Source organism: Mizuhopecten yessoensis, unplaced genomic scaffold (genome assembly GCF_002113885.1).
Source record: "Mizuhopecten yessoensis strain PY_sf001 unplaced genomic scaffold, ASM211388v2 scaffold1471, whole genome shotgun sequence".
NCBI lineage: Eukaryota > Metazoa > Mollusca > Bivalvia > Pectinida > Pectinidae > Mizuhopecten > Mizuhopecten yessoensis.
In genome coordinates this window covers 167,095-180,341 of record NW_018404063.1, presented here as the reverse complement: position 1 = coordinate 180,341, position 13,247 = coordinate 167,095, and the positions used below count along the sequence as shown (strand labels likewise).

At 37.5% G+C, this 13,247-nt stretch overlaps 1 protein-coding gene across 7 annotated transcripts in view; it reads left to right on the top strand.

The window, feature by feature from the left end:
• The window catches only part of LOC110462826 (dual specificity tyrosine-phosphorylation-regulated kinase 1A-like), an 83,883-nt gene that overhangs the window by 58,424 nt on the left and 12,212 nt on the right, over positions 1–13,247 (top strand). For all 7 annotated transcript variants that reach the window (XM_021517043.1, XM_021517029.1, XM_021517062.1 and 4 more), the window contains exons 3-5: positions 4,256–4,456; positions 9,527–9,674; positions 10,017–10,303. In XM_021517043.1, coding sequence (XP_021372718.1) covers positions 4,256–4,456; positions 9,527–9,674; positions 10,017–10,303 — 636 coding nt within the window. The remainder of the gene's footprint in view (positions 1–4,255; positions 4,457–9,526; positions 9,675–10,016; positions 10,304–13,247) is intronic.

Genomic DNA, 13,247 nt, shown 5'->3' with positions numbered 1-13,247 from the left:
AAGAGAGCCAGTGCTAATACAGCCATTTAGCCAATCAGAGACCATCATAATGAGATGTATTTGGTTAATTTGATTTGTTGAGATGCCAGCGGTTGCCTATCATTACAGTAATAAAGTGTTTCTGGTGATTGAGTTCTGAGGTAACTGGGATAATAGAGAGTGGAGATTGATGGTGAATACACGTACCAACGGGGAATGTAGCTTTCTGATTGTTTCTGCAGTACAATGAGTAGATAGCCTACCTAGAAATGTGTAGCAAGACTGCCTTCATTGCTAGATTTACCCTAGATAGAAGTTGTAGTGGATCGCACAGGTTCTGGTTTGTACAAGTTATAATAGTTGACAATAATGGTAATGAAAAGTTGTAGTGATATTGTTTAGACTTCCCATAGAATTATACATCCCTGGACTTGTAGTCCAGACAGGACTGCTCTGTAAAGTTGTATTGCTATAGAAAGACTTCCCATAGGATGATACATCTATGAACGAATACCCCAGACAAATCTTATCCAAGTTGGACTGGCACTGGGGACAGGCCTGGTTTGGTATTGTACCACTTCCCATATATCTATGGACTGGCACTGGCACTGTTGCTGGATGTAATGTATCGGCACCTGGTACCTACGTTTACTTGCTGATCAGAATGTACCCAACAAGTACACCTGCACTCTAATACTTCGACCCTGTCTAGGTAGAATGTACGTTACACTCAACTTGTTCTGTATTGGAACACATACTTTACGACGACAAGTGACGGCAACGTCGGCGTTAAATCATATGATTCTTGTTATGGTTATTATGCGAATTTCTGTATTTTCTGATAATTTTTTCAATGTTATAAAACTACAGTACAAAAAATGCATTCGTTATTCCCTGGAAGCATGTGTAATTCTTCATGGTCTACGAATTTCAGATTAAACAGTGATGAGTTACAACTATATGAGAAACAGATCAATTGTACCCTATAAATATATTGTAGACTTCATCTGACATATTTGCCAACTTTTTGAAATTTCCATGGGGGAGATTCTGCATGCTCAAAGTTATAGCATAAATGAAATGTGGGTATACTTCCCCTAGAGACAAAATAACCCTTTAAAATCCTTGTAAATATACAAATCATAAATCTGAGAATATAGGAACAGTTTAGCAAATTCACAGGTTGAAAAGAAATAACAACTTTATACATTGATTATTCTAATAAAAATGACAATTATACACATTCAAGATTTCAAGAAAAATGACATCTTTATAGACTTAAAATTCAAAGAAATGTGGCAACTTTATAAATTCAAGATTTCAAGAGAAATGATTTTTTTTATAAATTCAACATTTCAAGAGACCAGACGACTAGTTTAGATTTACACATTACATGACAAAGGCATAGCTCCACTCAACGTCTCTATTATATAATTTGTCCTGATAATGGATCAAAGAAAGATTACTCTAGTTTCCACGCATAAAAAACATCATTGGAAGGAAGTTTGAACTTGTCTTACTATTATAACACTACTATCCTCACACATGACCAAACATGTCTACAATCGAATACCCGCCACCTACTCCACGTGCTGGCCATGTGCTCTCCAACGACGACGGCAAGTAGTTGTGTAAGCAGAGGCACGGGTCATCAATCACCAGTAGTCACATGACCTGTTAAAAGCAGCCAATCAGAAACCTTGTCTCAAATGAAGAGGCAACTTTAAATGATATGTCAAGGAGCCGGGTCTGTGTGTAGAGCTGTGTTGTGTCCTAGGAACTGATCAGTTGTGATGGAAACGGAGGTGTAGTGAGGGTATTTAGGTCACGTCACTGGAGCAGTGTGAAGGTGTGTAGAAGTCACACTGATGGCCCTGCAGTATCACCTGTGCTTACCGAGTCTATTCACTAAACCTGGACATAGGGCTTCTTACTACTGGGCCGAAAGTATGGTAGATAGATATTTCTACACCACCTTGAGCTAACTTTTCCTGAACTCTTGTGTAGCGGTGTGGAGTAAAAGGAGAAACTGTCAACAAGGATAATAACGTATGCTAACTGTTAATATCGGTAGCAGTGACATCAGAACCGGGGCCGCTGTGTGGTATATACACATTTAATGAGATAGGCTAAGCCCATTATCATGTTCCACAATAGCTGAGCGTGTGTAAACAAGACATTATATATGTTTACCAGAGAATTACCACTCGACCCAGGAATTATCACTGTGATGTGAGATTGTCCTCTTCATACAGTTAATCTGAGGAAGGCAGTGAAGTGGGAAACAACATAAAACTCAGATTGTCCACTCAGCAAAATTTGGAATTAACTTTTTTCCTGTAAACTTTGTGATACAAATCAACAAATTTAGGATATTTCTTCTTTTTTCAAGAACTTTGGGACACCATTCAGAAAAATTTGATTTAATCCTAAAAACTTTGTGTTGTTAATTTGATGACAAGTATGTTATCAAAAACAAACTTTTTGCTGGATATATTTCTGATTTCAAAGGGGAAAAAAACCCGTGTTTAATACTGGAAAAAGTTCTCGTTAGACCAGGATTAGGACTGTGTCGCCCAATAGTATTGTACCCTGTGCATACACTACAGCAGTATAAGCAGAGGGCAATAAAACCTGAAGGAAATTCAGTGAAAACAAACACCCGAGACAATTTTACAAAATAAAAGGGAGAAAGAACAATCGGCATGAAAGAGGAGAGTGGATGTGATACTGCCTATAGCCACAAGGACAGCACAGCCGGTCTGGGGGAGAACGGACTTTAAACACTGCCATACCAGACTTCGTGGATTGTCTGCCTAATTTCTACTGTGTGTACAGAATACCTACGGCCATTGTAATTTGTTTTGATACACAGGCAAAGGCATCCAAGGACTCGGGAACTTTCCAACAGCAATCCAATTTTGGCTTGTGTGTGTTTTGGTTCAAATTGTGTATGTTTAAACGTAGTGAAACAATGCTATTTTATATTGTCTAGTTCTGACAATATACACTATTAACATACCATATTGGCAAACTGGTTCTTGCCATTGAAAATTGAGAAAAAACAATGACAATATTTTTACAGTGACGGGAAGTGCTTGTTTGCAGCCTTAGTGTAACTTGTTAAGAATTTCTGCCATCCAAAGATTACGAGAAATAGCTTATCAAACTCTCAAAAGAAAACTGCTTCAATACTGAAAATTGTTGGATGATATTTTTTTTAAATCGTGGGGAAAAAACAGACAATAGTTTTACAGTGACTGGAAGTATTTATTGCATCTTTAATGTAATATGTCATCAGAAGATTACGAGAAATAGATTATCATAATCATTGGTAGCCTGGAAATAGAGTTCTGAATACTTGTTGAACCATGGTTCTGAAGGATATAGACGTGAACACTTGCACGCATAGCAACACGCCGGATAACTTTCAGAAACCCCGCAAACGGCGACATGTGGCGATACAGCTGGACTTCGACGCCATTGACAGTGAGAGTGTATGTAGATATTTACCTGTGTCAGGTGATCTGAACTCCTGATGGCTATTAGTCATTAAGGCATATCTGTACAACATGTCACATGTAAAATACATCATAACGGTAGACCGTTACAGCCCATTGTATTTGTACTTTTGAAACTTTACATAAACAATCCAAAATATGCAGCATTAGTAAAATGATATGATCTTTTAATTAATGAACAAAAGATGAAGAGCATTGAACTCGTTTGAATTACTCTTACAGAAATTTATCTACAGATACAAAGCGACCCCCTCTCACGACCACCTGTTACCTTTGTTGATATTACTGTCTAACCTTTCTTTTTAATGTTGCATGCAAAAAAATATTTGAAACTCGTACGATATAGATAAAGAACTTACAATGATAAGTTCAACAAGATTATCTCCCTTTGGTGAACATTCTATAATCCACTGTATAGAACACAATACAAAATTAGTCCAATAAGTCATGCATCAATTGAAGTTGTTCAAATCCTTTCCCAAGGGTCTTTCTTGAAGCACTTAAGTTCCGAATGTCTTATTTTGAATTCGTACTTTCAGATGTACCATGCAAAGAAGTTCCGAATGTCTAAGTCTGAATTCATACTTTTTTAGGTGTACTATGCAAAGAAGAAGTTCCGAATGTCTAAGTTTTGAATTCATACTTTCGGGTGTACTATGCAAAGAAGTTCCGAATGTCTAAGTTTTGAATTCGTACTTTCAGGTGTACTGTGCAAAGAAGTTCCAAATGTCTAAGTTTTGAATTCGTACTTTCAGGTGTACTATGCAAAGAAGAAGCGGCGTGCAGCTCAGGGAGCTCAGGGAGATGAAAGCAGTCACAAAAAGGGCAAGGTCAACGTACACGCGTATAACGACGGCTACGATGATGCCAATCACGACTACATTGTCAACCCAGGGGAAAAATGGCTGGAGAGATACGAAATCGACTCTCTCATCGGCAAAGGGTCCTTTGGACAGGTAAGTGATGGAACGGTAGAACTAAGAACTGGAACTGTAGAATTAAGAACTGGAACGGTAGAACTAAGACTAGAACACTAGAACTAAGACTAGAACACTAGAACTAAGACTAGAACAGTAGAACTATAGAACAGTAGAACTAAGACTTAGAACAGTAGAACTAAGGAACTAAGACTAGAACGGTAGAACTAAGACTACAACAGTAGAACTAAGACTAGAACGGTAGAACTAAGAGTAGAACGGTAGAACTAAGAACTGGAACAGTAGAACTAAGACTAGAACGGACTAAGACTGGAACAGTAGAAGGAAAAGCCAGAACCAAAGAATTCAGAACTAGACCTAATCTGTGACGTTTGGTGTATGGTAGGAAATTGACTTTGATTCCATCATAGCTTCTGTTGGACCTCCATGGGAGACTGATTTTATAAGCCGATTGTGTTCATTACATAACTAGGCATTTAGCAGAATCAGGTGGCATACAGTCACTAGACAAGAACGGGGGGAACAAATCAGATTATTGTACAGTTTTTTTAGCCATTGTTTTTTCGAAAAGATTTGAAAATCATTTATCAGGGTTACAACATATTCTAAATGACATGCAAAAACAAAAGTACGATTGACAATGATAAGTTTGATATTAGCTTGAATTTAAATCTTAACTCGCAGCTGTATACTGTTAGGTATCAAATAATATATATAACAGTTTACTGTAGAAGTGAAGATTTTTATGGTCCGATGCATGATATATTTACTGATTCTGAATTATTCTAATCTATAGGTTAAAACATATAAGTGCTTTTCATCACTTTGTAGAAAAAAAATTTATTATGGATCAAACTTGTTCAAATCTCCCATATGAAAACATCAATGATTTCAATCGCTTCAATTTAAAGGAGAAAAAAAGCTTATTTAATGTGTAGGCATTTTGAACGTCATTAGAAAATGTATCATATGATGGGCAGCTGGTCGGGTCGTGTAGATACGATAGCCTAAGTAAGGGAGGTTAGAATTGGGCCATTAGAAACTTATAACAGTGACGCCCCAGCGCTTAACAGATAGCGACGCTTTCTGTGGAAAACAAACGGGATACAAAGGATGGATCAATAGAATTACAGTTAGGTTTTATCAGGCGTCCTTTACATATATGTTCACTTCGTAACGTTTTTTTCCGCCGTCATCAGTCATCATTTTTATCGCTCTTGCAGGTGTTTGCAATGGCGCGTGTCATGCCACACTTCGTTACTTGCTTGTCATTGGTTAAAGGGTCAAACTTTGTTTTCTTTGGATGAGAGAGTTCCTTTATAATACTTGGATATTGTAAAACGTATTAAATCTTACCGTTTATTGTCGGAGCATCTGGCCTTAAAAAAAGTGATCAAAATAAGTCAGAAAGGCTGACTCTTCTTCCTGATTTTATAAATTTAGCTTTTGTGTTTTGTATTTAACAAAGTTGCCATCCAGTTTCAAATAATTTTCAAATATTAAATTTTATGTACTCATACTTGATAAGACCTAATCAACTTACATATGTTTCGGAATTTTTTTGTGGAGAGAAGAGAAAAAACTTTTTAAAAAAAGATGATGACTGCTCCTCCTAATCTTGATTGATTTCCTCCCCCCACCCCCCACCCCAAGTCTACAATGCATAAAAAGTTTGTTTTTCTGACAATATTTAATCATTTCTTATCTATCATAATTGTAAGGTGCCTTCAATATAAAGCACCACATTCATGTGCCCTAATTGCTGAACAGTCGATCAAGGTAGAATTCCTATCATTATAAAAGTGACCCCCTCTGAATTAGCACCACCTGCCCAAAGTACAATGTACAAGTAAAACTTTTCATCCCATATGTCCCTGCCACCATTCCTGCTCTTCTAAAGTTTGGACAAAGTGACCAAGTTCAAATTCCTCCACACCAGTGTCCCACTGTATTATGAGGGAGACCCCCTTCCATGTTGTAGCACCTGTTGATAGTACCACCAGTCTACAGGTGAAACTTTTGAAGTTTTTAGTTTGAGTTCCTTCACACTTTTGGTCACCTCCTATCACCATCTGCCAGGGGTCCAATTCTTCTGTTAAAAGTTTTGAAAAACTTTTTCATCTTGGTTCTCATCACCTTTCTGAGTCAGCCCGATACACCCCTCCGCCATCTGCCGCTGGCTTCTCACGCGCAATCACTCGCCGACATCAGCCAAGGAGCAGGTGTCTTTGTCTATGTGGAGCTATTATTGCTGGGGTGGACAAATTCCGACACACTCTCCTCTCACAATAAGGCATGCGTGATGGGTTGTGGTCTTTTGGTTGGTCCGTTTTTATACCACCTGGCCTGACTGGCCACAGTCCATCGTCCATCGGCACGTTTTCGTTTGTTGTTTAGCAGCATAATAGACGGGGTTGAATATTATAACGGCACCCCTGTCAGATTCTCGTTTGTTAAGAAGGGAAGTGACAATAGAAGGGAGGAACATTATAACGGTACCCCTGTCCAAGTTTAGTTTGTTAGGGGGTGCCAACAATGGTGGGAAATTATAACGGTTTCCCCGTCAGAGTTGTGTTTGTTGTCACGGGTCCGCTAGCCTTGGCTCGTTTGTTTTTGAGAGTCACAAAAGATTTAAACGGCGATTATAACGGTACCAGGCGACCCCGTTGACCTCCACAGGGCTGACCAGGGGTTGGGACGGTATATTTAAATAGAGTAATCATTTCATTGGTGATGTGTTTGAGTTGTAAATTATTTTAGATTCAGTCTCAACACATTTCTAGAGAAATGTGCCCAATTCTTGTTCTTTAGTAAGGAGAGGGATATGAAATTGTTTCTATTTTATTAAAAAAGCTGTAAAGAATAAATCTACTAACTTCATTTTACTCAGAAGTGTGTAGAGAGCCTAATTATTTTTATTGTGAACTTTCGATTACCATCATGACCTTTACATATTTGAATAATAATAATTTAATGAAAAATATTTCGAGCACAATTTCGGTTAAATTTTACATTCTTAACCAGTGTTTGCTTCTACTAAAATTGTGCCTGTATACATTTGGAAAAATATATATATATTTATAAAAATTGGGTAAACATATCTAAAAAAAAATATTCTTTATTTATGAAATTAAGACACTTTTTAGCTATAGGAAGCAGTCTGTTTCCAATAAAGGAAAGGGGGAAAACACTTTTTGCACAATTGAATAGTATTATAGCATCCTAAATTATTATTTTGACCATTATCTTCAGTAGTGATCAAATTGACTGAATAATTGAGACCCCTTGACTTAAATACATGCATATAAAATATTGTAATTTATATATAAAAAAAAGACATAGCTTTCAAATTTCTTATGATGAAATTGGTAGAGCTTGACTCCCCAGCAACAAGCTAACCTTTGACCCTGATACCCCAATCTTGTGCCCTTAGTACCCAACTGCCCTTACCTGCCAAATTAGCATACAGGTGGGACATGCATGTGTCGGCCGTGCACCTGTCCGCTCCTTACCTGTAGAATACCTGTTGGATGCTTCCATGCGCCATCGAGTGCCTGCCTGGAACGTCTGCGGTCCAACAGATAATAATTCGCCGCACAATTACATGTGTATAAAGTAAACCGACCTTGATCTGGTCACAGTCTGCCAAGTATGGCTACGGACAATGGGGCTCTTTCACACCCCACAGACACAGCAAAAAAGGCCTTTAGACAGGTGGAAATATTGACAACCTGTCAAAACTTTAACGGTCCGAAATACACACAGACAGACATCTCAAAAAGTTAATGAATCTCTCTATCAGTCTGATCATTAAAATCTAAACACCAAGTAGCAGACAGGTAGAATATTGATCACTAAATGTCAAAAAGACTTAATGGTCCCAGCAAATGCATACATGAAAAGGTGTTCTTAAAAACATTATCCAGTCATTATTCATTATTTATAAGTTTTTGCTAAATTTAAACACCAATTTAGACAGATAAATGTATTCACTTTTAATAAAGTTTCAAATTCAATTATTTATTCAAAGCTTCTTTTGTTAAGAACTTTCACTTGGAGCTTTTCAAACTTTGTAGGTAATTGCCTTCTTGAAAAAAATTGTAGATAATTTTTATGAGAGTTTTTGGTTGATTGAGTAGATGGATAAAGGTGATTAACTCATTCCTCTCTCTCCCTGAAATTTCATATTGGACTATTCCAACCGTTGAATTGGAAGTGTTCAAATGTGTATTCAGGGGTGAATGAGTTAACTACCGGGGCTGATCCGGGATCAGTCTTGTACCAGCTTTAGGCCAGGTGTAAAACGCACAGGTGATTTAGCCACCAACATGTCAAAATAAGGTAAAAACGTGGTATTGTTTGGGGGTTTTCCTCGCAGAAACTGACACTTGCATTAAAAATCTTATCAGATACAAATGAGATTTATTTTAAGTTCAATTGTGGATTTAAAAAGAAAAAAACTGATTCCATCGTTGTAGGAAATTGTAAATATGTATGGTCTTTGACAACGAAAGTTAACATGGCATGCAGGGTTTTACAAAATTCTACTACATTTGCGAAGTTTCCAGCAATTTTTTTCCAAGATGTTTACAAACCATTGTTGATGATAACTTGTGGAGGTTGTAAGCAAGACTTTGTGTATAGTGACATTTTCCGGCTTTTACATTCACACCTGTATTCACTCGTCCAACCCTGAAATTTCATTATGAACTATTCCAATCTTTGAATTGGAAGAGTTCAAATGTGTCTTCAGGGGTGAATGAGTTGAAACACCACCCTAAAAAAGCTATAAAAAAAGTCTCTTATCACAGGTGGTCTCTAAATACAGACTGATTTCACAGTGGAATTGCTACATTGGGGGAAATTTAACGTGGTCTCCTAGTAGAACTGGTTGCATGAACAGGATTGACTACTAGATATTCTGGTTTTACCTAACCTTTCGCCCCTGCAGACCATTATGGACTCCTCCTGATCAATGCATGGTAGAGTCTACTGAAGTAACACAGGGGGAGAAGGGTTAGGTGGAAGACGATTATTTCTGTGATATTCCAATTATTGAAAATGATTATGATTTGTTTGTGTCTTTAGGTGGTGAAGGCGTATGACCACACTGACCAGGAACAAGTAGCCATCAAGATCATCAAGAACAAAAAGCCGTTCCTTAACCAGGCCCAAATAGAGGTCAAACTACTAGAACTTATGAATAAACATGACAGGGAAAATAAGTATTATATAGGTAAGTACAGTATGGGAAAATAAGTATTATATAGGTAACAAAGTACAGTATGGGAAAATAAGCATTATATAGGTAAATAAAAAAATAGAGTACTTACAGTATGGGGAAATAAGTATTTTACTTGTGAGGACATTATGGGGGAAAGTAAGCAATATAAATATAGCTGAGTAAATTACAAAAAAAGTCATTCCTTTAAATCGGTTGAGATTTCTATAAGATTTTTATTTGCAATCATCACAAATAGCGAGATATATACTAACTTCATTAATCTGTTTCAGCAAACTGTTGACAACCCACTGCAGTGGTAAACTGCTAATGCACATCTTTGTTCTTCTTTTGCAGTAAAACTCAAGCGGCATTTCATGTTTAGGAATCACCTTTGTCTTGTGTTCGAACTTTTATCTTACAATTTGTATGACTTATTACGGAACACCAACTTCCGAGGAGTCTCGTTAAATTTGACTCGAAAGTTTGCTCAACAACTGTGTACGGCGTTGCTATTTTTAGCAACACCCGAGCTAAACATTATACACTGTGACCTTAAACCGGAAAACATTCTGTTGTGTAATCCGAAACGAAGTGCAATCAAGATCGTGGATTTCGGGAGTTCCTGTCAGCTAGGTCAAAGGGTAAGTACATTACGATTCCTGGAGAGTTGTTCTTTTGCAGATTTTTTTTTTGAAATGTTCCGAAATATTTTGGAAATAAATTATATATTACTCTATAACAACAGAAAGGTCATACAAGGTGGAAAGAGAAATGGCTGATGTCAAAAAAAAAGGCAACAATATGTAAAAAAGTGGGTTTTTTTAAAAGGCGTGTCGGGACACTCACCTCTAGATGTCTTTTACAATGTTTATTTTGGTCGTCACGCATATTTCACTTCCCGTATCGCCAAACTTTTTTGCAGCAGGTTGTGTTAACAGTTGGGTTTATGATAAAATCAAAGTTACACGGGTCATTTTCTGCTACAGCGACAAAAAGCAGTATTCAAATATTCCATTGAAAATGTGTTTGTATATAAATGTCAATATTGACAGAGGTTTCTGCAGTAGTAGGATTTTTGACGCTAAGAAAATTGGCTTGTTGCATCTATATGCGAGTCTGTAACACAATTTACACGTTAACTCCAGCATTTGTTGAATTTCTTCTCTGTAACATTACCCAAGCCACTAAAGAATTTCAAATACTTGAAACCAAACGTTTAAAAAAAAATCCTACAAAAATGTTCAGCGAGATATATATAATATATCAACGAAAGTAACTAACTGTTTCAGTCCATCATATCGTAGCTTTGGAATTTTAAGCGTATAAAAAAGCTGATGTTTAATCTGCAGAGGGAGATAGAGGGGTATGTGTATACAGATTTATGGCTCTGACGAAGTGCGTGATAAGCCTGGGTTTATCCCCGAGATCCTACAATCTCACTGCCATGTGGTGGTCCCTCTCGCTTTCTAATCTCCAAGCCTACCAAATCAGTGTCTCAAATCCAATCTCAAACCTGGCTGTGGCAAGCCTCATCTGGAAATGGCCACCTAACTTATTACATAACAGGAAAAAATTGGATTTGAAAGAGAAGGAGACAAAAAATTAACGTCTTTTGGACAATGTTTCGGCAAAGCTGCAGACAGATTTTAATGAAAGAATTAGCTGCAGCCAAAAAGTTATCTAGATAATCAAATGAGAACCGATATGCTTGCTAGGCTCTATTGTACTTGTATAAAATAATTTCTTTTTATAGCTTATAACATCCCGATGATTTATCCTTAATCTGTTCGGAAGATGTGCATTAGAAAGGCTCTGTATACCCTTTTGTCTGGCTTCTGGCTGGAATTAAGGTTTCTTAGAGATTCGCCGTAGATTTGTACCTCCTACATGCATTTTAAGATCGGTAAACTTGATAACATGCATGAAATTTACTCGAACAGGGTACAAGGCGACACTTTTTTGACCAATTGTTTGAAATACGGGGCTATAGGAACATAAAGTAATTATAGAAATGCTGTTAAAAGTTTGGATTAGAAAGTGGATTCACTGACTTAGATTAAAAACGTGATAAACAGCTGACGGAGATGTTTGATGTGGTTGAAGGGAGGAACAATACTTAGCTCTGTGTGTCTGGTTAGTTACAAGAGGGTCGTATCAGCTTTTCCCCCCCCCCNCCCCCCGTGGTACCTGTTGTCAGATTTTTTTCGCTTTTGCTAAATTGTCTAAATGCTTCAGCTATGCATTATCTACAGAATTTGATATTCTCTTGCTTAACTCATTCACCCCTGAACTTTCATAATGAACTATTCCAACCTTTGAATTGGAAGAGTTCAAATGTGTCTTCAGGGGTGAATGAGTTAACAATCAATAACTGAAATTCCATAACAAAATTAATTTGAAGGAAAAGAACAATTTTCTATTAAAAAAGCGCGATATTACAATAATCTGAAGTTCTCATCGCTGTTATTTTTCTTAAAAAAAACTGCAAGGTGTGGTTTTCTTTTTAGAAATGATTTATCAAAGCTAAATATATATTTGTGCCCGCAAAATCAGTTTCCAGTGCATAGCTACAGTTTTTGGCAGTGGTATGGGCATCCTTAAGTTGGAATATGATCAAGGAAAGAGAGATGTTAGGTTTAGGTAAAGTATTTGCTGTTAACAACTTGACACCTAACGACATTTGGACTGCTCCAAATCAAAGGATATCGTATTCTATTGTTGAAATACAGGGGTGAGTGAGTTTTAATCCTGTTGTAAACCTTGCTGTATCTAACTGATCCCCTGCCTCGAACTTTGTGAATCATTCACTGAAAAATTAATTATCTCGCCACAGTTAGTGACTAGATACGTATGTATAAGTCAGGCCTTCTGCCAGGACCTGACTAGTACCGCGACTTTTAATGATTGAACTGAAACATCACAGGCCCACTGGGGGAGGAGGGGTGGGGATCTTGACTAAAGCACCACAGGCACACTGGGGGCAGAGGGGTGGGGATCTTGACTAAAGCACAACAGGCCCACGGGGGAGGGGGGGATCTTGACTAAAGCACTACAGGCACACTAGGGGCAGAGGTGGTGGAGATCTTGACTAAAGCACCTTGGGTACACTGGGAGAGGAAGGGTGGGGACCTCGACTAAAGCACCTCAGGCACACTGGGGGTGGGGATCTCGACCTAAAAAATATCACAGGTCACATGCTCAAGCATGGATTTTGTGCTCAAGCCTTATTTCTTGTTCCGTCATAAATTAATAAAAAGAATATTTTGTCAGTGATTAGAGGAAAAAATTGAAGAGAGTTGTATCTAATTAATGCTTCCCATGTTTACATTTGACCTCTTGATCATTTTACATGATCAAAGAGAGTTAACAAGAAGGCTGGTTTGAGCACAGACCATGCTTGAGCATGAGAACAGTTTCATGAAGAGGGGCCCTGGATACAAAATTTGTATGGAATAGGAAACACATATTTAATTCTGTTTGGCCTTAATGGGATGCTGTGACAGAATCAGATATGCTATCTATATAAGTAACAGTAGATCATAGCCGGTAATAATATAGATAAGTAATTCCTGCACAGGTGTTTAG